General features: G+C 45.6%; 2 protein-coding genes across 2 annotated transcripts; both read left to right on the forward strand.

Annotated features, from left to right (window-relative positions):
- Window positions 1-72: 72 nt before the first annotated feature.
- On the forward strand, window positions 73-4,177 carry LOC135520508 (zinc finger protein 774-like). The gene is made up of 3 exons (XM_064946110.1): window positions 73-335; window positions 626-809; window positions 950-4,177. The coding sequence occupies exons 1-3, from the start codon at window positions 309-311 to the stop codon at window positions 2,389-2,391; spliced, it is 1,653 nt and encodes a 550-aa protein (XP_064802182.1). The 5' UTR covers window positions 73-308; the 3' UTR covers window positions 2,392-4,177.
- Window positions 4,178-5,365: 1,188 nt separating this feature from the next.
- On the forward strand, window positions 5,366-25,874 carry LOC135520509 (carcinoembryonic antigen-related cell adhesion molecule 18-like). Its single transcript, XM_064946111.1, has 7 exons — window positions 5,366-5,519; window positions 17,021-17,142; window positions 17,487-17,691; window positions 18,553-18,698; window positions 19,995-20,139; window positions 21,056-21,209; window positions 25,044-25,874. Exons 1-7 carry the CDS (start codon window positions 5,462-5,464, stop codon window positions 25,129-25,131), a joined length of 918 nt encoding a protein of 305 aa, XP_064802183.1. The 5' UTR covers window positions 5,366-5,461; the 3' UTR covers window positions 25,132-25,874.
- The last annotated feature ends 1,726 nt before the right edge of the window (window positions 25,875-27,600 follow it).

A 27,600-nucleotide genomic window follows, 5' to 3' on the forward strand; every position in this document is an offset into this window, starting at 1 on the left:
TGGTCTCCATCCTCGAGACAGTTGGATAGTGCAAATGCGTACAGCAAAGACCTCGGTTGAAGAAAAGACTACAAATATTGTCACATGGTAAGAAGTCCCGGAAATAATTTGTCTGTCAAATCCGGCGAAGATGATAACAGTAGTAGGTTGGTGTAAGAACACAACAGTTTACAACAGATATCCCCTTCATTCTCGATCGGGAAACGGTTCGGTTACGTACCGCAAATTTCTTTCTCTTGTAACGAGCAATGTAGGCTGATGAAACGGAACAGACGGCAAAAACTTCGTAAAACTACACATTATTCTACATGGACAAAGACAAGTTCGCTGTGAACGTAAGTATATAGGCCTGTCAATAAAATGCATATTTTGAAGAAGTGAGAATATTATTGTGTAGCCTATTTGTAGGTATATCCATAATAAAAAAAGAACCAAAATGCAGTCTTGGATTAAAATTGTAATTATTGTAAAAATATATATAATACAGTTTAAATATTTGTTAAATTGATGTTAAACTATTGCTAATCTATATGTAAATCACACATTAAATAGTATGTTGTAGTATAAGCAATCTCATTGCTATTTACAATTGACACCTATCCTCCCTCTTAATTTCCCCACCCAGCATGACCCATGCTCCTGGTTGGAGATGCACCAGTTCATTGGAGACCTGATGGTGTCTGGGGGGGCTCTGGGGCTAAAAGACGCCCCACCAGCAGGCCCAGGCTCAGCCCCAGGCTCAGCCCAGCCCAGACAGGTCCAGGCCCAGGCAGAGAGCATTAGAGAGGCCAGAGACATCAGTGGACAAAGTGAGTGGAGAACATTGTGGAGTAATAGAAAAGGACAGCGAATACTAAGGAAACAGATTTTGTTTTCATAGGCAATGGCTTGTCTGGCTTTATAATAAATGTATTTTCTTGCTTTTGTCTTTCCCCCGACTTGTACACAGCTCAGCACCATACCTGCACTTGCCCTGGCTGCCCCTACTCTTCCTCATCTTCCTCCTTCCAGACCATAAAGCCCAGCAGCACCTACAGCCCAGAGCTCAGTCAGCCCCAGAGTCAGGCCAAGGAGACCAGCACCCAGAGCCCAGCCCCTACCACTTCCACTACCCAGGGTACTTCTTCACCAAGCCCCCTGCCTCAAATCCCCACCTTCCCTTGTATCTGCTGCCGCCGGGGCTTCCAGACCTGCACCCAGCTACTGCACCACCAACAGGGGGCAGCAGACTTTCCCTTCTCCCAGACACACACCTACTACCACCACCACTGCCCCCTTACCATCTGCCTGCCCCACCACCACTCCCACCCTGGCCTGTCCCCTGGCACCTTCCCCTGCCTGTCGTGCCAGCATTCCTTCCCCTCCTGCTCCCAGCTCTTCCACGAGCATCAGGGCCATACCCCCCCCCAGAACCATGTTGGAGGGGTGACCATAGTGTCACCTACCCTACACCCATGCATGCACTGTCCAGCCTCCTTCCCCCGACCCTCTCAGCTGCTACAGCACCAGCGCACCCAGCACGCTCACAAGGCTGGCGGCTTCCTGTGCACCGAGTGCGGGCGCGCCTTCAACTCCCACTCCAACCTCCGCATCCACTTCAACGTACACACCGGCGCCCGGCCCTACTCATGCCCTGACTGCGGCAAGAGTTTCAGCCAGTCGGGAGCGTTGAAGATCCACCGTCGCATCCACACTGGGGAGAGACCCTATACCTGCACCTACTGTGGGAGGGGCTTCCCCCACCTGGCCGGGGTCCGGGCCCACCAAAGGACCCACACAGGTGAGAAGCCCTACCGCTGCACCCAGTGTGAGAAGTGCTTCACCCAGTCGGGGGCACTGAAGATCCACACAAGGATCCACACCGGGGAACGACCGTTTGTGTGCAGCCTCTGTGGGAAGGGCTTCTCCAACCGCTCCGGCATCCGCTTCCACCAGCGCACTGTCCATGGGATGGTGTCGGATATGGGAGGGGGTGGAGGAGCCGGTGGGTCCCATAGGGGGAGACAGAGTCTAGGCAGCTCAGCTGCTGTGGGACGCCCCAGTGCCAATCCAAACAGGTTACACAACAACCCCCATACTGATGTGACCTCCAGCATTACTCCTGCCCCGACCAAAATCCTTTCCCCTAGGTCTCTCCTTGCTCCTCCAGGGTCAGGTCTGACTATAACCTCAGACAAAGAGCTCCAGTTCCAGTCTAGCAGTGTGAAGATCCCCTCCAGGAGAGCAGAACCAGGCAGTAGCAGGGAAGGGAGGGCTCAGCTGTACACCTGTGAGGACTGTGGGCTGCTTTTTGGGGACGCTCCCTCCAGAAACCGACACCAAACTGTAGTTCACTACTCTACAGAAGGGGTAGAGGAGGAGGGCCTGGGGGACACTGGGGGGGAGGGGTGAGAGAGATGGTAGATGGAAGCTTGATGCAGTACATCGTTGGATCAAAGGCTAAGAGAGAGGTGGGTGAAAATGGAAAGGTGAGAAGAGGTAGAAAGCTTGAGACTCATCGAGGAAAAATAATATGTAAATGCAAGGTGGTGAAGGGAGGTGAGAAGAAAGTTAATTCCACAGTGAACAACAAACTCTATCAATGGGATATAATTACTTATTTGAGATTGAATTTCCACTTTAAAAGATGCACTAATTTTCACATTTTGGGAGTCCAATTTTCTGTTTGTCAAAAAGCCAAGTACCATGATTAGGCTACTAAAGATGATTATTTGAGAGCTTTTGATTATTTTTGTATTTATTTTACTGGTTTGGCAAAATCCACAGATAGCATCATCTCAAATGTATGACACTGTAAGACATTATCCCATAGGGCAGCGCACAATTGGCGCAATGTCGTCCGGGTTAGGGGAGGGTTTGGCCGGGAAGGCTGTCATTGTAAATAAGAATTCTTAACTGACTTGCCTAGTTAAATAAAAAGTAAGTGAAGAGGTGAAGATATGTTGTATTTAGCATCAATATGTAATTTAGATTTTGTAATAATAGAATCTGATATTGTAGGCCCGTATAAACTTGTGTATATCAGTTCATCTATTTATTTAGCTCATTGTGCCTTTGATCTAAGATTAGATCATTCATGTACATACAAAATACATATTTCCATAAACCACACTGTACTAAACTTCATAACCACTGATATGTTAAAGTGGTTTAGTGATTTTGTTCAGGATCAATATCTTCACTGTTGGAAGATATTTCTTATACAAAGTATATTTTTATCAGGATCATTTCTCAGAGACACATGGTTTGTTGACCTGTTTTCTATTGTTTCAGATCTCCACCTAGTGGACATTTAGAAGCATAGCAGCAGAAACACAGGCACTGAAACTAGTCTGTCTAAGCTTCAGGTGTCAAACTCATTCCACGGAGGTCCGAGTGTCTGCGGGTTTTTGCTGCTCCCTTGTCCTTGATTTATGAATTGTGGTCACTAATTGGTAAGGAACTTCCCACACATGGTTATTTCAGGTTTAATTGAAAGGAAAAACCAAAAACCTGCAGACACTAGGCCCTCCATGGAATGATTTTGACACCCCTTCTCTAGATCAGTGGTTTCCAATCAGTGGTACTAGGACCCATGGGAGTACTTGGCCTATCCACAGGGGGTACTTGAGAAGACTCATGAGATCATAGGCCTACTGGTAAAATGCACATGACGGAGGACGGCTCATTATAATGGCTGGGATGAAGTAAATGGAATGGCATCAAACGCATGAAAATAATTTGTTTGATGTATTTGATACTATTCCACTCCAGCCATTATCATGAGCGTATCCTCCCAAATGAAGGTGCCACCAACCTCCTGTGCTTCAGGGGTAGTCTGGGCAGAGCACAATTCAGGTGGGGGTCCAGTTACTGAAAAGGGTTGGGAAACACAGATCTACACATCTGTGTTTCCTCCCACCATGTTCAAATGCTACTGTTGCCTAGGGTCTTTCTTTTCAGACACTGAAACTATTGAAACTTCTCTTTGGCCAACTTCCCTTCTTTGTTATTCTGTAGCCTCTAGGGTTCAAAAGGCTGATTGAGGACCTTTTTACTGGAGATTGTGTTGGTTTTCTATTTTCTATGATTGTGTATTGATGTGAATATTTGTGTATATTGATGTATATAGTTTATGTATACATCTGTAAAAGAGACCATGGTGTCAGCATGACTCCCTGTCAAAATATATTTTATACATCCATCTGTTTTTCCACATAGACCTGCTTTCAGTAATGATTGCCTCAGTCATTCAGGGTTTTTCAAAAACAACATCTATTGGGCCTTATATAATGGTCGTTTCACTCCAGCCTCTTTGACCCAGGATGTGCTTCTGAGTGTCTCAGATGTTTACTAACTGGTAAAAACTGATACTAAAACAGCGGTCAGCTGGGATTCCCAACAACAGGCAAGGCTTGTTTAAGGTCTCCCAGATAATTGTATCAGACATATAGCATGACAAGCCACTAGTGATGACACTACAGAAACGGCAGAATTGGTTTGCCAGAAACAGAAAAATGAAAAAGGTATGAGACGGGCGTTCTTGGAGTTTGACTAATCAACATGTCTCCATGAAAAGGCTATGTTTCAAGTGTGCTCACTCTTCCTCGAAACTCTACATCAGCATTTCGCAGTACCTATTGGAAATTGATGATTTTGCTCTCGGTTTTGCAAGTGTTTATTTGGTCGCGCTGAAACGATCTCAAGTGCTGCGTAAAATCAGGCGACGCAGAACAGTCCACATGGGTAAAAACCCAACCGCATCCCCATGCTTAAAGAGCGTCCTTCCACTTGTCCTATGTAATTAAGTGTACACGAACCATTTTCGGGCTCACCTGAGGTAGGGACAGGTTTGGTTAAGGACAGATAATTGACTTCTTGATGGCAAAAGCTCTCGTGTGACAAAAGCCATGAATGACACGATCAGTGCTATCCGGGATCTTTGGGACATCCCTACCCCATTAAAGTAGACTTTTAAAATGTTAGGTAAGTGCTACGGTTGTGGTTAGGGTAGGGACTTTCCAATGAACTCGTATAGCACTGAGCTGCGTGAAACTACATCAACATCCTGAGTGCACGGAGACAAGTGACGCACTAACAAGTGATTGGTAATTGGAGCGTATACTCCCATTGTTATCAATGTATACACGTCTTGTTTTTACTTAATATATACAACAGTGGAGAACAGTTATTTAAAACCAAACAGAAATAAACATTTTCATAAAAACATTCGGCACGTGGAAAGAAAGAGGTGTGTGTTCAAAGTTTAGAAACAAGCTTTACACACACACGCGCGTGCGTGTGTGTGTGTGTGTGTAAAGCTTGTTTCCAAACTTTGAAAGAAAGACAACCCTGGAAGCCACGCCTCCCCAGTATCAATAAGTCCAGTTCCAGACGTACCTTTCCACAGTCGGAGGGATTTGCATACAGACAGTGAAGCAGAGTGGGAATACTCATCAATAACCAGAATCTAATAACAAACATGAGAGGTTTTATACTCTTTGCGATTTTAGTAATTGCACATGCTTACAGCAGTATTGGTAAATATAATTTTATTTACTTTAACTTAGTGAATTTCATTTTAATCTACTCTTTACACTTACATTTTATGGAGTCTTATTTGTTTTAATTCAACTGCAAACGTGAACTCTTCAACATTGTTCTTCAAATTAGTTTTCTTGACAACAGTGGTGTAAAGTACTTGAAAGTTCTACTTAAGTCGTTTTTGGAGTATCTGTACTTTACTTCACTTTATATTTCGGACAACTTTTACTCCACTACATTCCTAAAGCAAAGTCTGTTTTACTCCTTACATTTTCCCTGACACCCAAAAGTATTTTAAATGTTGAATGCTTAACAGGACAGAAACTGTCCAATTCACGCACTTATCAAGAGAACATTCCTGTCATCCCTCGACCTCAGCTCTGGCAGACGTACTAAATACAAATGTATCTTTTAAAAATTATGAGTGTTTTACTTTTACTTTTGATACTTAAGTATATTTTAGCAATTCCATTTACTTTTGATACCGAAGTAGATTTAAAACCAAATACTTTCAGACTTTTATTCAAGTAGTATTTTACTGGGTGACTTTCACTTTTACTTGAGTAATTTTCTATGAAGGTATCTTTACTTTAACTCAAGTATGACAATTGGGTACTTTTTCCACCACTGCTTGAAAAGATATTGTAGGACAGCTGGGTTGGCATCACATAAGGGCTTATACTCAGATTTAACTTGCACTCATTATCTGCACATGGTGTGTTATCATGGTTGGTATATTATGGGAAAGAGATGATTTTGTTTTCGGTCGCGCTGAAACGATCTCAAGTGCTGCGTAAAATCAGGTGACGCAGATGTGCGTGTGTATATATATATATATCGTCTCTTTGTGTGCCTGTGTAATCGATTTAATTATTAATTGAGAGCGGAACTCCCCTGAAAAGCCAATTATCTGAATGCGAAATTGAAAGTGTGACAAATCAAATTAATCTCTGCGCCTCTATCTATCTCCAATGGGTTTGATTTACCTTGGAGACTCAGCGCTTGTGGAGAAAAGCAATTTAAGTCACTGTTTAGTTTTTTTTGTCACTATCGAAAACATGTTTCCAATTGCTTTTCTTCAACATGACCCATGGCGTGGATCGATAATGCCACAGTCATCCCCGTGAAATGGTGTGCTTTCAACGTGTTGTTCAGCTCCTCTGATAAGTAATGCAAGTGCGTGGTTGGTCTGTGTTTTTGCACTAAAACGCTTTGTCCAGCAGGGGAGCTCCTACCAACCTTCTATTACATCTCCTAGTCAAGTAGACAAACCTGTTGTTCATATGACTGTATTTGGCTAAATGCCAGTCTGGTCTGAGTCAGACAAAGAAGAGGAAAAGGAAGAGCTTGTATAAAAATAAAACAATGTATTTGTCACTCAAACAGTAAGCTGCTGCACCAGCCCACTCTATATGTGGCCTAATGTTAGGTGCACCAGCCCAGTCTATATGTGGCCTAATGTTAGGTGCACCAGCCCAGTCTATATGTGGCCTAATGTTAGGTGCACCAGACCAGTCTAATGCCCTATATGTGGCCTAATGTTAGGTGAACCAGACCAGTCAAATGCCCTATATGTGGCCTAATGTTAGGTGAACCAGCCCAGTCTAATGCCCTATATGTGGCCTAATGTTAGGTGAACCAGCCCAGTCTATATGTGGCCTAATGTTAGGTGCACCAGCCCAGTCTATATGTGGCCTAATGTTAGGTGCACCAGCCCAGTCTATATGTGGCCTAATGTTAGGTGCACCAGCCCAGTCTATATGTGGCCTAATGTTAGGTGAACCAGCCCAGTCTAATGCCCTATATGTGGCCTAATGTTAGGTGAACCAGCCCACTCTATATGTGGCCTAATGTTAGGTGCACCAGCCCAGTCTATATGTGGCCTAATGTTAGGTGCACCAGCCCAGTCTATATGTGGCCTAATGTTAGGTGAACCAGCCCAGTCTATATGTGGCCTAATGTTAGGTGAACCAGCCCAGTCTAATGCCCTATATGTGGCCTAATGTTAGGTGAACCAGCCCAGTCTAATGACCTATATGTGGCCTAATGTTAGGTGAACCAGCCCAGTCTAATGACCTATATGTGGCCTAATGTTAGGTGCACCAGCCCAGTCTATATGTGGCCTAATGTTAGGTGAACCAGCCCAGTCTATATGTGGCCTAATGTTAGGTGAACCAGCCCAGTCTATATGTGGCCTAATGTTAGGTGAACCAGCCCAGTCTAATGCCCTATATGTGGCCTAATGTTAGGTGAACCAGCCCAGTCTAATGCCCTATATGTGGCCTAATGTTAGGTGAACCAGCCCAGTCTATATGTGGCCTAATGTTAGGTGAACCAGCCCAGTCTAATGCCCTATATGTGGCCTAATGTTAGGTGAACCAGCCCAGTCTAATGACCTATATGTGGCCTAATGTTAGGTGAACCAGCCCAGTCTAATGCCCTATATGTGGCCTAATGTTAGGTGAACCAGCCCAGTCTATATGTGGCCTAATGTTAGGTGAACCAGCCCAGTCTAATGCCCTATATGTGGCCTAATGTTAGGTGAACCAGCCCAGTCTAATGCCCTATATGTGGCCTAATGTTAGGTGAACCAGCCCAGTCTAATGCCCTATATGTGGCCTAATGTTAGGTGAACCAGCCCAGTCTAATGCCCTATATGTGGCCTAATGTTAGGTGAACCAGCCCAGTCTATATGTGGCCTAATGTTAGGTGAACCAGCCCAGTCTAATGCCCTATATGTGGCCTAATGTTAGGTGAACCAGCCCAGTCTAATGACCTATATGTGGCCTAATGTTAGGTGAACCAGCCCAGTCTAATGCCCTATATGTGGCCTAATGTTAGGTGAACCAGCCCAGTCTAATGCCCTATATGTGGCCTAATGTTAGGTGAACCAGCCCAGTCTAATGCCCTATATGTGGCCTAATGTTAGGTGAACCAGCCCAGTCTAATGCCCTATATGTGGCCTAATGTTAGGTGAACCAGCCCAGTCTAATGCCCTATATGTGGCCTAATGTTAGGTGAACCAGCCCAGTCTAATGCCCTATATGTGGCCTAATGTTAGGTGAACCAGCCCAGTCTAATGCCCTATATGTGGCCTAATGTTAGGTGAACCAGCCCAGTCTATATGTGGCCTAATGTTAGGTGAACCAGCCCAGTCTAATGACCTATATGTGGCCTAATGTTAGGTGAACCAGCCCAGTCTAATGCCCTATATGTGGCCTAATGTTAGGTGAACCAGCCCAGTCTATATGTGGCCTAATGTTAGGTGAACCAGCCCAGTCTAATGACCTATATGTGGCCTAATGTTAGGTGAACCAGCCCAGTCTAATGCCCTATATGTGGCCTAATGTTAGGTGAACCAGCCCAGTCTAATGCCCTATATGTGGCCTAATGTTAGGTGAACCAGCCCAGTCTAATGCCCTATATGTGGCCTAATGTTAGGTGAACCAGCCCAGTCTAATGCCCTATATGTGGCCTAATGTTAGGTGAACCAGCCCAGTCTAATGCCCTATATGTGGCCTAATGTTAGGTGAACCAGCCCAGTCTAATGCCCTATATGTGGCCTAATGTTAGGTGAACCAGCCCAGTCTAATGCCCTATATGTGGCCTAATGTTAGGTGAACCAGCCCAGTCTATATGTGGCCTAATGTTAGGTGAACCAGCCCAGTCTAATGACCTATATGTGGCCTAATGTTAGGTGAACCAGCCCAGTCTAATGCCCTATATGTGGCCTAATGTTAGGTGAACCAGCCCAGTCTATATGTGGCCTAATGTTAGGTGAACCAGCCCAGTCTAATGCCCTATATGTGGCCTAATGTTAGGTGAACCAGCCCAGTCTAATGCCCTATATGTGGCCTAATGTTAGGTGAACCAGCCCAGTCTAATGCCCTATATGTGGCCTAATGTTAGGTGAACCAGCCCAGTCTAATGCCCTATATGTGGCCTAATGTTAGGTGAACCAGCCCAGTCTATATGTGGCCTAATGTTAGGTGAACCAGCCCAGTCTATATGTGGCCTAATGTTAGGTGAACCAGCCCAGTCTAATGCCCTATATGTGGCCCAATGTTAGGTGAACCAGCCCAGTCTAATGCCCTATATGTGGCCTAATGTTAGGTGAACCAGCCCAGTCTAATGCCCTATATGTGGCCTAATGTTAGGTGAACCAGCCCAGTCTATATGTGGCCTAATGTTAGGTGAACCAGCCCAGTCTAATGCCCTATATGTGGCCTAATGTTAGGTGAACCAGCCCAGTCTAATGACCTATATGTGGCCTAATGTTAGGTGAACCAGCCCAGTCTAATGCCCTATATGTGGCCTAATGTTAGGTGAACCAGCCCAGTCTAATGCCCTATATGTGGCCTAATGTTAGGTGAACCAGCCCAGTCTAATGCCCTATATGTGGCCTAATGTTAGGTGAACCAGCCCAGTCTAATGCCCTATATGTGGCCTAATGTTAGGTGAACCAGCCCAGTCTAATGCCCTATATGTGGCCTAATGTTAGGTGAACCAGCCCAGTCTAATGCCCTATATGTGGCCTAATGTTAGGTGAACCAGCCCAGTCTAATGCCCTATATGTGGCCTAATGTTAGGTGAACCAGCCCAGTCTATATGTGGCCTAATGTTAGGTGAACCAGCCCAGTCTAATGACCTATATGTGGCCTAATGTTAGGTGAACCAGCCCAGTCTAATGCCCTATATGTGGCCTAATGTTAGGTGAACCAGCCCAGTCTATATGTGGCCTAATGTTAGGTGAACCAGCCCAGTCTAATGACCTATATGTGGCCTAATGTTAGGTGAACCAGCCCAGTCTAATGCCCTATATGTGGCCTAATGTTAGGTGAACCAGCCCAGTCTAATGCCCTATATGTGGCCTAATGTTAGGTGAACCAGCCCAGTCTAATGCCCTATATGTGGCCTAATGTTAGGTGAACCAGCCCAGTCTAATGCCCTATATGTGGCCTAATGTTAGGTGAACCAGCCCAGTCTAATGCCCTATATGTGGCCTAATGTTAGGTGAACCAGCCCAGTCTAATGCCCTATATGTGGCCTAATGTTAGGTGAACCAGCCCAGTCTAATGCCCTATATGTGGCCTAATGTTAGGTGAACCAGCCCAGTCTATATGTGGCCTAATGTTAGGTGAACCAGCCCAGTCTAATGACCTATATGTGGCCTAATGTTAGGTGAACCAGCCCAGTCTAATGCCCTATATGTGGCCTAATGTTAGGTGAACCAGCCCAGTCTATATGTGGCCTAATGTTAGGTGAACCAGCCCAGTCTAATGCCCTATATGTGGCCTAATGTTAGGTGAACCAGCCCAGTCTAATGCCCTATATGTGGCCTAATGTTAGGTGAACCAGCCCAGTCTAATGCCCTATATGTGGCCTAATGTTAGGTGAACCAGCCCAGTCTAATGCCCTATATGTGGCCTAATGTTAGGTGAACCAGCCCAGTCTATATGTGGCCTAATGTTAGGTGAACCAGCCCAGTCTATATGTGGCCTAATGTTAGGTGAACCAGCCCAGTCTAATGCCCTATATGTGGCCCAATGTTAGGTGAACCAGCCCAGTCTAATGCCCTATATGTGGCCTAATGTTAGGTGAACCAGCCCAGTCTAATGCCCTATATGTGGCCTAATGTTAGGTGAACCAGCCCAGTCTATATGTGGCCTAATGTTAGGTGCACCAGCCCAGTCTATATGTGGCCTAATGTTAAGTGAACCAGACCAGTCAAATGCCCTATATGTGGCCTAATGTTAGGTGATCCAGCCCACTCTATATGTGGCCTAATGTTAGGTGCACCAGCCCAGTCTATATGTGGCCTAATGTTAGGTGCACCAGCCCAGTCTATATGTGGCCTAATGTTAGGTGAACCAGCCCAGTCTATATGTGGCCTAATGTTAGGTGAACCAGCCCAGTCTAATGCCCTATATGTGGCCTAATGTTAGGTGAACCAGCCCAGTCTAATGACCTATATGTGGCCTAATGTTAGGTGAACCAGCCCAGTCTAATGACCTATATGTGGCCTAATGTTAGGTGCACCAGCCCAGTCTATATGTGGCCTAATGTTAGGTGAACCAGCCCAGTCTATATGTGGCCTAATGTTAGGTGAACCAGCCCAGTCTATATGTGGCCTAATGTTAGGTGAACCAGCCCAGTCTAATGCCCTATATGTGGCCTAATGTTAGGTGAACCAGCCCAGTCTAATGCCCTATATGTGGCCTAATGTTAGGTGAACCAGCCCAGTCTAATGCCCTATATGTGGCCTAATGTTAGGTGAACCAGCCCAGTCTAATGCCCTATATGTGGCCTAATGTTAGGTGAACCAGCCCAGTCTATATGTGGCCTAATGTTAGGTGAACCAGCCCAGTCTATATGTGGCCTAATGTTAGGTGAACCAGCCCAGTCTAATGCCCTATATGTGGCCTAATGTTAGGTGAACCAGCCCAGTCTAATGCCCTATATGTGGCCTAATGTTAGGTGAACCAGCCCAGTCTATATGTGGCCTAATGTTAGGTGAACCAGCCCAGTCTAATGCCCTATATGTGGCCTAATGTTAGGTGAACCAGCCCAGTCTAATGACCTATATGTGGCCTAATGTTAGGTGAACCAGCCCAGTCTAATGCCCTATATGTGGCCTAATGTTAGGTGAACCAGCCCAGTCTATATGTGGCCTAATGTTAGGTGAACCAGCCCAGTCTATATGTGGCCTAATGTTAGGTGAACCAGCCCAGTCTAATGCCCTATATGTGGCCTAATGTTAGGTGAACCAGCCCAGTCTAATGCCCTATATGTGGCCTAATGTTAGGTGAACCAGCCCAGTCTAATGCCCTATATGTGGCCTAATGTTAGGTGAACCAGCCCAGTCTAATGCCCTATATGTGGCCTAATGTTAGGTGAACCAGCCCAGTCTATATGTGGCCTAATGTTAGGTGAACCAGCCCAGTCTATATGTGGCCTAATGTTAGGTGAACCAGCCCAGTCTAATGCCCTATATGTGGCCCAATGTTAGGTGAACCAGCCCAGTCTAATGCCCTATATGTGGCCTAATGTTAGGTGAACCAGCCCAGTCTAATGCCCTATATGTGGCCTAATGTTAGGTGAACCAGCCCAGTCTATATGTGGCCTAATGTTAGGTGCACCAGCCCAGTCTATATGTGGCCTAATGTTAGGTGCACCAGACCAGTCTAATGCCCTATATGTGGCCTAATGTTAGGTGAACCAGCCCAGTCTATATGTGGCCTAATGTTAGGTGAACCAGCCCAGTCTAATGCCCTATATGTGGCCTAATGTTAGGTGAACCAGCCCAGTCTAATGCCCTATATGTGGCCTAATGTTAGGTGAACCAGCCCAGTCTATATGTGGCCTAATGTTCAGTGAACCAGCCCAGTCTAATGCCCTATATGTGGCCTAATGTTAGGTGAACCAGCCCACTCTATATGTGGCCTAATGTTAGGTGAACCAGCCCACTCTATATGTGGCCTAATGTTAGGTGCACCAGCCCAGTCTATATGTGGCCTAATGTTAGGTGCACCAGCCCAGTCTATATGTGGCCTAATGTTAGGTGAACCAGCCCAGTCTATATGTGGCCTAATGTTAGGTGAACCAGCCCAGTCTAATGCCCTATATGTGGCCTAATGTTAGGTGAACCAGCCCAGTCTAATGCCCTATATGTGGCCTAATGTTAGGTGAACCAGCCCAGTCTAATGCCCTATATGTGGCCTAATGTTAGGTGAACCAGCCCAGTCTAATGACCTATATGTGGCCTAATGTTAGGTGAACCAGCCCAGTCTAATGCCCTATATGTGGCCTAATGTTAGGTGAACCAGCCCAGTCTATATGTGGCCTAATGTTAGGTGCACCAGCCCAGTCTATATGTGGCCTAATGTTAGGTGCACCAGCCCAGTCTATATGTGGCCTAATGTTAGGTGAACCAGCCCAGTCTATATGTGGCCTAATGTTAGGTGAACCAGCCCAGTCTAATGCCCTATATGTGGCCTAATGTTAGGTGAACCAGCCCAGTCTAATGACCTATATGTGGCCTAATGTTAGGTGAACCAGCCCAGTCTAATGACCTATATGTGGCCTAATGTTAGGTGCACCAGCCCAGTCTATATGTGGCCTAATGTTAGGTGAACCAGCCCAGTCTATATGTGGCCTAATATTAGGTGAACCAGCCCAGTCTATATGTGGCCTAATGTTAGGTGAACCAGCCCAGTCTAATGCCCTATATGTGGCCTAATGTTAGGTGAACCAGCCCAGTCTAATGCCCTATATGTGGCCTAATGTTAGGTGAACCAGCCCAGTCTAATGCCCTATATGTGGCCTAATGTTAGGTGAACCAGCCCAGTCTAATGCCCTATATGTGGCCTAATGTTAGGTGAACCAGCCCAGTCTATATGTGGCCTAATGTTAGGTGAACCAGCCCAGTCTAATGCCCTATATGTGGCCTAATGTTAGGTGAACCAGCCCAGTCTAATGCCCTATATGTGGCCTAATGTTAGGTGAACCAGCCCAGTCTAATGCCCTATATGTGGCCTAATGTTAGGTGAACCAGCCCAGTCTATATGTGGCCTAATGTTAGGTGAACCAGCCCAGTCTAATGCCCTATATGTGGCCTAATGTTAGGTGAACCAGCCCAGTCTAATGACCTATATGTGGCCTAATGTTAGGTGAACCAGCCCAGTCTAATGCCCTATATGTGGCCTAATGTTAGGTGAACCAGCCCAGTCTATATGTGGCCTAATGTTAGGTGAACCAGCCCAGTCTATATGTGGCCTAATGTTAGGTGAACCAGCCCAGTCTAATGCCCTATATGTGGCCTAATGTTAGGTGAACCAGCCCAGTCTAATGCCCTATATGTGGCCTAATGTTAGGTGAACCAGCCCAGTCTAATGCCCTATATGTGGCCTAATGTTAGGTGAACCAGCCCAGTCTAATGCCCTATATGTGGCCTAATGTTAGGTGAACCAGCCCAGTCTATATGTGGCCTAATGTTAGGTGAACCAGCCCAGTCTATATGTGGCCTAATGTTAGGTGAACCAGCCCAGTCTAATGCCCTATATGTGGCCCAATGTTAGGTGAACCAGCCCAGTCTAATGCCCTATATGTGGCCTAATGTTAGGTGAACCAGCCCAGTCTAATGCCCTATATGTGGCCTAATGTTAGGTGAACCAGCCCAGTCTATATGTGGCCTAATGTTAGGTGCACCAGCCCAGTCTATATGTGGCCTAATGTTAGGTGCACCAGACCAGTCTAATGCCCTATATGTGGCCTAATGTTAGGTGAACCAGCCCAGTCTAATGCCCTATATGTGGCCTAATGTTAGGTGAACCAGCCCAGTCTATATGTGGCCTAATGTTAGGTGAACCAGCCCAGTCTAATGCCCTATATGTGGCCTAATGTTAGGTGAACCAGCCCAGTCTAATGCCCTATATGTGGCCTAATGTTAGGTGAACCAGCCCAGTCTAATGCCCTATATGTGGCCTAATGTTAGGTGAACCAGCCCAGTCTAATGCCCTATATGTGGCCTAATGTTAGGTGAACCAGCCCAGTCTATATGTGGCCTAATGTTAGGTGAACCAGCCCAGTCTATATGTGGCCTAATGTTAGGTGAACCAGCCCAGTCTAATGCCCTATATGTGGCCTAATGTTAGGTGAACCAGCCCAGTCTAATGCCCTATATGTGGCCTAATGTTAGGTGAACCAGCCCAGTCTATATGTGGCCTAATGTTCGGTGAACCAGCCCAGTCTAATGCCCTATATGTGGCCAAATGTTAGGTGAACCAGCCCACTCTATATGTGGCCTAATGTTAGGTGCACCAGCCCAGTCTATATGTGGCCTAATGTTAGGTGCACCAGCCCAGTCTATATGTGGCCTAATGTTAGGTGCACCAGCCCAGTCTATATGTGGCCTAATGTTAGGTGAACCAGCCCAGTCTAATGCCCTATATGTGGCCTAATGTTAGGTGAATCAGCCCAGTCTATATGTGGTCTAATGTTAGGTGAACCAGCCCAGTCTATATGTGGCCTAATGTTAGGTGAACCAGCCCAGTCTATATGTGGTCTAATGTTCGGTGAACCAGCCCAGTCTATATGTGGCCTAATGTTAGGTGAACTAGCCCAGTCTATATGTGGCCTAATGTTAGGTGCACCAGCCCAGTCTAATGCCCTATATGTGGCCTAATGTTAGGTGCACCAGACCAGTCTAATGCCCTATATGTGGCCTAATGTTAGGTGAACCAGCCCAGTCTATATGTGGCCTAATGTTAGGTGAACCAGACCAGTCTAATGCCCTCTATGTGGCCTAATGTTAGGTGAACCAGCCCAGTCTATATGTGGCCTAATGTTAGGTGAACCAGCCCAGTCTAATGCCCTATATGTGGCCTAATGTTAGGTGAACCAGCCCAGTCTATATGTGGCCTAATGTTAGGTGAACCAGCCCAGTCTATATGTGGCCTAATGTTATGTGCACCAGCCCAGTCTATATGTGGCCTAATGTTAGGTGAACCAGCCCAGTCTAATGCCCTATATGTGGCCTAATGTTAGGTGCACCAGACCAGTCTAATGCCCTATATGTGGCCTAATGTTAGGTGAACCAGCCCAGTCTAATGCCCTATATGTGGCCTAATGTTAGGTGCACCAGCCCAGTCTATATGTGGCCTAATGTTAGGTGAACCAGCCCAGTCTATATGTGGCCTAATGTTAGGTGAACCAGCCCAGTCTAATGCCCTATATGTGGCCTAATGTTAGGTTAACCAGCCCAGTCTAATGCCCTATATGTGGCCTAATGTTAGGTGCACCAGCCCAGTCTAATGCCCTATATGTGGCCTAATGTTAGGTGCACCAGACCAGTCTAATGCCCTATATGTGGCCTAATGTTAGGTGAACCAGCCCAGTCTATATGTGGCCTAATGTTAGGTGAACCAGACCAGTCTAATGCCCTCTATGTGGCCTAATGTTAGGTGAACCAGCCCAGTCTATATGTGGCCTAATGTTAGGTGAACCAGCCCAGTCTATATGTGGTCTAATGTTAGGTGAACCAGCCCAGTCTATATGTGGCCTAATGTTAGGTGCACCAGCCCAGTCTATATGTGGCCTAATGTTAGGTGAACCAGCCCAGTCTAATGCCCTATATGTGGTCTAATGTTAGGTGAACCAGCCCAGTCTATATGTGGCCTAATGTTAGGTACACCAGCCCAGTCTAATGCCCTATATGTGGCCTAATGTTAGGTGAACCAGCCCAGTCTATATGTGGCCTAATGTTAGGTGAACCAGACCAGTCTAATGCCCTCTATGTGGCCTAATGTTAGGTGCACCAGCCCAGTCTATATGTGGCCTAATGTTAGGTGAACCAGCCCATCCACTGTGTTTCAAAATACGTGTCTACTACCAGCCATGGGACAAGATTAGCTAAACAATAAACTAGTATTGACAACTAAAGTGTATGTATGATGATGGTGTTGATTTGATCCTTGCTGTCTTCCTCTGTCTTGTCTAGCGGCTCTGGTTATACAGGGACCAGACAAGCCTGTTCTGGAGAACGATGAAGTCACCCTGGAATGTCTGCTTTCAGACTCTGAGCTCAACACCAGCCAAGTCCACTTTGAGAAGTTTTCCAAGGTCAGGACAGAGGCTACTTCTACCTCTGACTGTACTTCTAATTGGGTTATATGATTGCCAATTCTGTTGCTGTACTATGTGAAGTAAAGCGTGTTGAGGCTCTATACTTATTGAAACATGACTTGAACTCGACTTCAGTTAGTGCAGTATGTTTATGTCAACAAGGCTCAGCTTTATCATTTTGTTGTATATAAAATGACCAATGTTTGCAGACCAAGAAGGTAATCATTCTCACTACTACTCATATCACTGCCAGTCCTCCATATGACTGCTGTTTGCAGATGAGGTAAATCTCTCTCACTGTTCTCTCTCTCACTGTTCCTCTCTCTCCTACTCTTCATCAGTACATGAATAAATGGTATCGACTGGAGGAGGAGCCCATGTACAGCCGATGTATCCCTGGTGTTATCTTGAGGCGTGAGGCGAGCCAACTGCTTCTGTCCATCCGCAGCATCCACAGCTACTTCCACCAGGGACTCTACCGCTGTGTCGCAGACAACGCCACGGCACCCGACAACTCCTCCCAGCCCCTGGCTATCACCGTCGAATGTGAGTATAGGGTGGGCAATATAGTCACATGCTTGTCTGTAACAGCTGTTTATTTTTTAAATATTTTTTTAAATGGCGAATAAGTCCGCACCGCAGGAAAGACCAAACCTCCCGGAGAGCTGCTGGGCATGCAGGCTTTTAGTACAACCCTGCTTTAATACACCTGATTTGTATCAGCTGCTCCCCAGAACCTTGATTAGCTGAATCCGGAGGGTAAGTGTAGTGCTGGAACAAACCCCTGCACACCCAGTAGTAGCTCTCCAGGAGGAGCGCCTGCTATCCACTCCACCATACAGTATATCTATTCTCCTTGTTTTCAAAAACAATGTTCCAGAAACGGAAATTCACAGGGGAATAGATAGAAATACAAATAACCAGAAGAAGAGACGTATTGTACAGGGCACATTGGTGGTCATAGCGTGAGGCCTATTTTCCCTTCCGCTACAGGGGCGATCAAATTGACCGTCATGTCTTTTGATAGGCTTCTTTGCCCGTGGAGCAATCGATAATGGGGAATTATTTGTGTGGACAGAAGGAGAGAGCCCAAGGCACATGGAGATGGTTCCGTTGACGTAGAGCGGGAGAAAATGAACCGTCACCACTTCACAGTGCACCATTGTGAGGACTTAGGAAGATGAAGGCAATTACCATTATCTGATTGTTCCCTCCTCATGGGCAATTTGTAGAGGATTTGAGGCACGATACTGCAGTATACTCAGGGATATGGCTCTGTTGACTCGTGTTTATGCATGCTTGTACACCGTGCACAGCTGCACACATGCACTCAAACCTCTTAAAACCATCATGCATGCATTCTTCTTTTATTCTACGTCTCTGCTGTGTTTCTGATTCCCTGTTCAGACATACGTGAGCTGTCTGTGTACGATGTGTCCTCCTCCAGCCGGAAGTTCATCAAGGAAAATCTAATTGTGACACTAGGCGAAGACGTAGAGGTGGAGTGCTCCACCACAGCCTCTGAGGCACCACAATACTTCTGGCAGAAATATGTGAGTTTGGGCCTGTCAGGATCTGGCCTTCTATCGCTCGATCTCTCACTCTCTGTCCCGCTCCTCTTTCACTCTCAGCACCATAAGAGGTGCTCAGTATTCATGTTATTCCCTGGTTTGGGCCCTCCTCTTTCTGTAGAGAAGCTTGCCCACTTACAGAGGATTAATAGTTTAATGAGGTCTAGACAAGTGGCAACCTGAAAGCCAATCTGTTGATAAAATACTAATGATTTTTCAATGTTCAGTTAATCATTGTTGAATTATTCAACTTGCTGTTACCAAAGCCACAAACCAAATACCCAGGGGAATTAAGACCTCTCAATGCTAAATGTCAAACTCCCGAATGGCCATGCAGGCAACAATAAGACCTTGGTGAATTGATTTGCTGCTCCCTAGTGGTAAAATAAGGTATTACTACTTCAGCACATTGTGGTCCACTATTTCAGACCTGATACAATTTCACGCCTTTAAAATCAAGTTAGTCCTCATTTTAATACATTTTTCTGAATTTGAATGTCTTTAGAAAGAATACCCCTCCACCCTCATATCCCCCATCTACCTTTTGAACTGTTCTGTCCACACATTCATAACTATTTGCATAACTCTTTATACATTTGGATTTGGGGTAGAAAATATTCAAGGATGGGGGTGGGAGGAATTATAGGGGCAGAGAAACAAACAGTATGGGCCATTTGATGGGCAGCTGCTGACTGACTGCACAGTCCCGGTCTCCAGTAATGTCCATAGGAGGCAGGCAAGAGACTGGATGCATCTGAGCCAGTGGATTTGCATGCAGAATGCTGATTTGGACAAACCTGGCCTTTCCTGGAAATCCTCTTAATTCAGCCCCTCATTCAAATTGAAATGGACTTTCTTGGCAGGAAAATGTGAGATCCCAGGAGCCAAATCATTTGGATGGTGTAATGTCTTTTTTTGGTTTGTTTCTATTCTGTTTCTCCTATTATTTCTCCCCTACTGTGTCTAACTCTCCCTCTTAATAATAGCGAGGCAGCTAGTTCTGTGTCCACAGTGCCTCCCGTTTTCTCATTATGTGTTGTTAACAGTGTTGCCGTGCTATTCTTTGCTGATTGCCTCATCTAGGTCAGTGAATTGAGTTTACGTGGAATTTATTCAATTTGTTCAGGTAAATACACCTTGTCTGGGAGTTTATTGCTTCTCTCACAGGGACATGCATACTGTAACTCAACTGAGAATCATTTTCTTGACTCGTTCGCTCGCTTTCTCCTCCATTCGCACCCCTCTCTCTCTCTCATCCACCATCCTTCCCTCTATCAGGGAGAGGACTGGATCGTGCCCTCCTCCAAGCTGAGGCTGAAGAATGTGAGGATGGAGGATGGTGGAGACTACACCTGCATGGCTGAGCACCCCACTCTGTCCAGCCTGAAGAAGAGCAGCACCATCTCCATCACTGTGCTGCCAGGTAGGTAGGGGTCAGGAAGGCGGGGACTACAGGGGTTGGTGTTATGAAGAGGGACAGTAAGTGTAGGGGTTAGCAAGCAGAAATAAGAGGAGGGAGGGCGAGGAACACAGATGTTAGGGCCAAGGCACATATGGGGAGGAGGAGCTCCCGTGAAGGTGAGGGTCTTATGGCTATGTGATGGAGGACAGGAACTGTCCACTGCAGAGGACGTGTTTTAGGACATTAAATATGTCACTGAAGAAGAGGACTCATTACGTTACAGCTAATCCAATTTATCATACAGATCATTGTTCATTTTTATCAGCGACCTGCGAGATGATTACGCTGCACTAATGGTCACGGGTTTTTCCACACGATCATATCGCCAATATAGAGTCAATTATAATCCTTGAGATTACAATCGTTTCAATTATCTAGTCTCCAAGTCAGTTGCACCAATCAAACTGGATGCATGTCAATTATAACAGTAAAGACACTGCTTCAGTATGAAGTGGAAGTGAATAATCAAAGTGAAAATCAATTGCACTTAATTTTACACTATTTTTAATCAATCAAATGTATTTAATACAGCCCTTTTTACATCAGCAGTTGTCACAGTGCTTTACAGACACCCAGTCTAAAACCGCAGAAAGAAAGCTATGCAGATAAAGCAGCACAGAGGCTAGGAAGAAACCTAGAGAGGAATCAGGCTCTTCTGGCTGTACCGGGTGGAGATGCATGTGGCCATTAAGGCCAGATTGTTTTTCAAGACATTCAAACGTTCATAGATGACCAACAGGGTCAGGTTATAACCATCTTTTCCAGTAGAGTTGGATACACGACAACATGGACAGTATGGAGCTAGGCTAACAAAATGAACTGTCTGTGAATCATCTGGTATTAAAGCCTGTGGTGTGTCTGACTCTCCGGCCTGCAGCCACCAACGGCCGTCTCAACCAAGCCTGGTACGACTCCACCAACCTGGTGTTGATGACCTCCGTGGCGGGGGCGGTTCTCCTGGTGCTCATCCTGTCTATCACCGTCTTCCTGGTCCGCAGGGCCAAGCAGGCCAAGAGCACCAAGGGACCCATGTGAGTGCTGAGCTCTGTGGCACAGTGCCCTCCTCACCTCTCTCTCTCCCTGTGTGTGTGGTGCCCCTCCTTTCTTTTATCTCCTTCCCCTCTCCTCTTCCATTTATCCCAGGTTATAGCCAGGCCAATATATTATATCTATTGCCTTATATTTCACTCTGACTCTTACAACAGTTTCAAGGCTAAGGTGGATTTACTGTGTGTGTTAGTGTTCTTGTTGGCCGCTATGTCCCTTTGGCGGTGACCAGCGAGACCCAGTCGCTGACTTCCTCCCTGATCTCTTCCCTGCCCACATGAAAAATACTACAGTTTACTATAGAATATTACAGTACTTACTGTAGAATTATGTGGTATACTGTAGAAAACTATCCTACACACTGTAGTATCCCTCTATCATCGTAGTACTTGCTATAGAATGTTGCAGAATACTATAGTAAATATTACAGTAATGTCTGCAAAAACACTACACTTTTTTAAACTAAAGTAAATACTACAGTATTTAATTTGCATATACCCTGCCCATTCCCCTATCCCAATTTGTGCCACCTATAAGTAAGACATCTACATGCCAAGTATAGACCATATATTTTGTTACATACAGGTCAGAGAAAAGAGCTGACGTTCAGACCCCAGTCCTACCTACTTACAGGTCAGAGAAAAGAGCTGACGTTCAGACCCCAGTCCTACCTACTTACAGGTCAGAGAAAAGAGCTGACGTTCAGGCCCCAGTCCTACCTACTTACAGGCTAGAGAAAAGAGCTGACGTTCAGGCCCCAGTCCTACCTACTTACAGGTTAGAGAAAAGAGCTGACGTTCAGACCCCAGTCCTACCTACTTACAGGTTAGAGAAAAGAGCTGACGTTCAGACCCCAGTCCTACCTACTTACAGGTTAGAGAAAAGAGCTGACGTTCAGACCCCAGTCCTACCTACTTACAGGTTAGAGAAAAGAGCTGACGTTCAGGCCCCAGTCCTACCTACTTACAGGTTAGAGAAAAGAGCTGACGTTCAGACCCCAGTCCTACCTACTTACAGGTTAGAGAAAAGAGCTGACGTTCAGACCCCAGTCCTACCTACTTACAGGTCAGAGAAAAGAGCTGACGTTCAGGCCCCAGTCCTACCTACTTACAGGCTAGAGAAAAGAGCTGACGTTCAGGCCCCAGTCCTACCTACTTACAGGTCAGAGAAAAGAGCTGACGTTCAGGCCCCAGTCCTACCTACTTACAGGTTAGAGAAAAGAGCTGACGTTCAGACCCCAGTCCTACCTACTTACAGGTTAGAGAAAAGAGCTGACGTTCAGACCCCAGTCCTACCTACTTACAGGTTAGAGAAAAGAGCTGACGTTCAGACCCCAGTCCTACCTACTTACAGGTTAGAGAAAAGAGCTGACGTTCAGGCCCCAGTCCTACCTACTTACAGGTTAGAGAAAAGAGCTGACGTTCAGACCCCAGTCCTACCTACTTACAGGTTAGAGAAAAGAGCTGACGTTCAGACCCCAGTCCTACCTACTTACAGGTCAGAGAAAAGAGCTGACGTTCAGACCCCAGTCCTACCTACTTACAGGTTAGAGAAAAGAGCTGACGTTCAGACCCCAGTCCTACCTACTTACAGGTTAGAGAAAAGAGCTGACGTTCAGGCCCCAGTCCTACCTACTTACAGGTTAGAGAAAAGAGCTGACGTTCAGACCCCAGTCCTACCTACTTACAGGTCAGAGAAAAGAGCTGACGTTCAGGCCCCAGTCCTACCTACTTACAGGCTAGAGAAAAGAGCTGACGTTCAGGCCCCAGTCCTACCTACTTACAGGTTAGAGAAAAGAGCTGACGTTCAGACCCCAGTCCTACCTACTTACAGGTTAGAGAAAAGAGCTGACGTTCAGACCCCAGTCCTACCTACTTACAGGTTAGAGAAAAGAGCTGACGTTCAGACCCCAGTCCTACCTACTTACAGGTTAGAGAAAAGAGCTGACGTTCAGACCCCAGTCCTACCTACTTACAGGTTAGAGAAAAGAGCTGACGTTCAGACCCCAGTCCTACCTACTTACAGGTTAGAGAAAAGAGCTGACGTTCAGACCCCAGTCCTACCTACTTACAGGTCAGAGAAAAGAGCTGACGTTCAGACCCCAGTCCTACCTACTTACAGGTTAGAGAAAAGAGCTGACGTTCAGACCCCAGTCCTACCTACTTACAGGTTAGAGAAAAGAGCTGACGTTCAGACCCCAGTCCTACCTACTTACAGGTTAGAGAAAAGAGCTGACGTTCAGACCCCAGTCCTACCTACTTACAGGTCAGAGAAAAGAGCTGACGTTCAGACCCCAGTCCTACCTACTTACAGGTTAGAGAAAAGAGCTGACGTTCAGACCCCAGTCCTACCTACTTACAGGTCAGAGAAAAGAGCTGACGTTCAGACCCCAGTCCTACCTACTTACAGGTTAGAGAAAAGAGCTGACGTTCAGACCCCAGTCCTACCTACTTACAGGTTAGAGAAAAGAGCTGACGTTCAGACCCCAGTCCTACCTACTTACAGGTCAGAGAAAAGAGCTGACGTTCAGACCCCAGTCCTACCTACTTACAGGCTAGAGAAAAGAGCTGACGTTCAGACCCCAGTCCTATCTGCTTACAGGCTAGAGAAAAGAGCTGACGTTCAGACCCCAGTCCTACCTACTTACAGGTCAGAGAAAAGAGCTGACGTTCAGACCCCAGTCCTACCTGCTTACAGGTTAGAGAAAAGAGCTGACGTTCAGACCCCAGTCCTACCTACTTACAGGTTATGGAAAATGTGCTCTTAGAATTTCTCCAGTAGGTTTCTTCTAAGAGAAAGCCTCCACTTTTATGTCAAAGATAATAAAACAAACAGTATAGTGAACACTACAGTAAATACTACATTATACTACAGTCCACAAAAACACAACATTAATTACTGTAGTATATACGACATGTTTTATTTTACTACTGTATTTATACTGTAGATAGAGTTGACTGTATATACTACACTAAGTACTACAGTAGTCACTGTAGTGTTTTGCAGACTGTAGTCCGCAAAATCACTACAATGCATACTATAGTATTTACACTATAGTATTTTTTTCATGTGGGTGTGTTTTCACCAGACTCCAGGCAAAATATGTAAAGGATACTAATGGTCATATAGTATGTACTGTTAAAATCACAATAAATACACAGTAATCAGACACATTTTGACCCACAACTTCTGTTGACCAACCTCATATCAGAGTGATTACAACATGAGTACCGTACATGTTTTCTGTAATATGTATTCTGTCTTATATATGAAAGCTACTGAGGTTAGGTTGCTCTTTACATCTGTGTGTTTGACCTACAGTATATTCTGTACATTACTGGTTGGCAGTCTATTTGTTCTCTTTTACTTGTCTTTCTCTCCTCTGTGGATCTCTGGGCAGTCCATTTACACATAATGGTGCAACTCTATCTTTCTCTCTTCTGTAGTTCTCTGGGCAGTCCATTTACACATAATGGTGCAACTCTCTATCTTTCTCTCCTCTGGGGTTCTCTGGGCAGTCCATTTACACATAATGGTGAAACTCTCTATCTTTCTCTCCTCTGGGGTTCTCTGGGCAGTCCATTTACACATAATGGTGAAACTCTCTATCTTTCTCTCCTCTGGGGTTCTCTGGGCAGTCCATTTACACATAATGGTGCAACTCTCTATCTTTCTCTCCTCTGGGGTTCTCTGGGCAGTCCATTTACACATAATGGTGCAACTCTCTATCTTTCTCTCCTCTGGGGTTCTCTGGGCAGTCCATTTACGAATAATGGTGCAACTCACTCTTTCTCTCCTCCTCCTCTCTCTACCTCCAGTGATGACCACTCTCAGAAGAAGCCCATCTACACAGCCAGTGTTGAGTCTCTCGCCTCTACCAGTGGAGACAAACAACCACTGGTGTGACCGTGCCGAGAGATGGAGAGGAGAAGGAGGGGAACAAATGGAGAAAGATGGTGAAAGGGAGTGAGGAATAGGAAGGAGGGAAGATGTCGAGGTGGGAGGAGAGGTGCCTGGGTTATGGATGCAGAGTAAAATCGAAGCTATTATCAAAGGCTGGCTGTGTCTAAGAGGAGGGAGACAAATGATTGTTTTACTGGGGTGGTTTGCTTCCAGCGGGGTTGGCTGAAGTGTTCTTGAACAAAAGGTGTGCAATTTTCTCTTTATTGATCTCACAACCTGCAAAATTGAGATTCACATTCTTATCTGAGGCAAGGTGAGGGGGAGGAGTCTTAGATACTGTGGGAACCCTAAGCAGCTGCAGACATTTTTCACAAGGAGGTTACCTTGAGTTAAACTGCTCACCACCAGCACTTTTGCAGCCTTGGGCTCACAAAACGGAATGCCTCTTACGTTGCAAGAATAATGTGATTCTGCTGTATCACAAATGGGCCTTTTCCCCTCTACTTTTACGTGGTGTAGAATATTGGTGTGGATTTCTTTCCAAGGAAATGTATGACCTTGTGTAGCATACTAGTGGTGACGCACTTCAAAGTATACAGACAAGATGTACACTTGTAGATTATTTTGCATCTCTATATTCCAATGACAACTGAAGCACTTTCAAACATTACACTCAGAGCTATCTATTTTCTGTATTTCCTGTACTTATAATAGTCATGATATAAAGTTGATTTGAGAAATTCTAATAGGAATTGCCCAGTGTCTTTTATCATTGATTAAAATGTAGGACATATCAAGAGGGGGAGGAGTATTGACAATGCTGTGAAAGCTGGATGCTGGTACAAGCTTGGACGCACATACAGTAAATCCAATGGCCTCATGACCTCATCCTCTCTATAACCTCAGTTCCCTCCACTTCCTATCCATTCTGCAAGGCCTTCCTCTACAGCTGACCTTTACTGCACCTCACACACTCCATCTAACCACGGAGAGAGAGCCTGCATAAGATATGCCCAGTCAATAACAGAAGACCGACAGACAACCTTGAGGCATCTACCCATTGTTTTAAGTGAGGCTATGTATGTGGTTACACATGGTTCATTCCCAACTGCATCCTACAGCACCATTAATATCTCTCCCTCTCCCAGCCAGGCTACAACTTCATTCTTTCATTTTCTCCTCTGTTGCCTTCTAACCTTAACTTATTTGCATCACCACTTATCACTATAATGGCTCTTCTCATAACTATGTATTTAATGAAGCCTGGACTATGTGTGCCTGGTTGAAGGTAGGCTGCCGTAACAGGAAGGAGATGCTGTGGTTGAACATGACACTCCGTTAAAAGGAACCGTCCACGCGCCTCAGAGCACAGCGAGGATAATGTTATTAAACTGATTATTCAAGCCTTCACAGCAGCCCCTTCTCCGGCCACCGTCTGGCTGGTTACAGGCCATGTGTGTGTCCTAGCTGCTAGGTGTAAAGGTCAAAACGGCAGAGCCAGAAGTCCATAAAACAGTCATGCTTCATCAAAATACAGTTTGGAAATTTGAAGCGCTCTTCATTTGAAATGCCAGTGAACAGCGTTTTATATTGGCCTTTGAGGCATTTATGGGTGAAAAGTGTACGCATTCATGGATGTTGCTGGTTCAACAGGATGGCCAAGGACTACTAGACGACAGTGAGGTCAGGCACACGAGGGCTTTCTGCCTCCATGGTTGTGTTTGGATAGCTCCGGCCCCTAGGCACTGACCTAGAATCAGATTTCCCTTCTAAGGTCACCAGGTAAAGTTGAGGGCTGCCCTTAGACACTGGCATAGGGTCTGGCTTCTGACCTCATGTCTTTAGCTAAAGGTCGTAGGATTGGAGTAGGCTTACAAAAAGATGACCAGCTACACTTTTACCTCACATATCATATCGGAATAATTGTTAGGAATCGTTGTTATTACCTTACACCAAGTATTTATCATTATTGATTCTGTTTCCTAAGAATTTCCATGCACAATATAGTGATAAGTATACCCATAATTACATTAGCCTATAGTTGGGTGACTAGCTGATGCTACTTTGCTGCGAACAGGAGTGCAACATGTCTCAGCAAGACAGACAGCAGCAGCATACCGGTCTATGGAAGCCTGTCTCAGTGGACATCTCCATTGGAATGACTAGAGCATGTATAGTTCTCTTGAATAATATAGCAACTAGGAACCGCTCAAAGACATTGTTTAGAACACGTGGTCTCTATTCTGTTAAATTGCATGTATGTATGTATGGGTTGAAATGAACGTTAGGTTTTCGCTGGAGAGGCAGGTGTTCCCCCCCCCCATCATTACTCTCCAACAATGCCCCATCTGGTGTCGGGGAGCCGCCGCTGACAACTGGGGAACAAACACTCGGAGAGAAAGTGACAGGGGAAAATGAAACGGGACGCGGGGGGCGGATATTATCCTAGCCAAAACAACATGATGAAAGCGA

The sequence above is a fragment of the Oncorhynchus masou genome, chromosome 29 (assembly GCF_036934945.1).
Source record: "Oncorhynchus masou masou isolate Uvic2021 chromosome 29, UVic_Omas_1.1, whole genome shotgun sequence".
In the NCBI taxonomy this organism is placed as follows: Eukaryota; Metazoa; Chordata; class Actinopteri; order Salmoniformes; family Salmonidae; genus Oncorhynchus; species Oncorhynchus masou.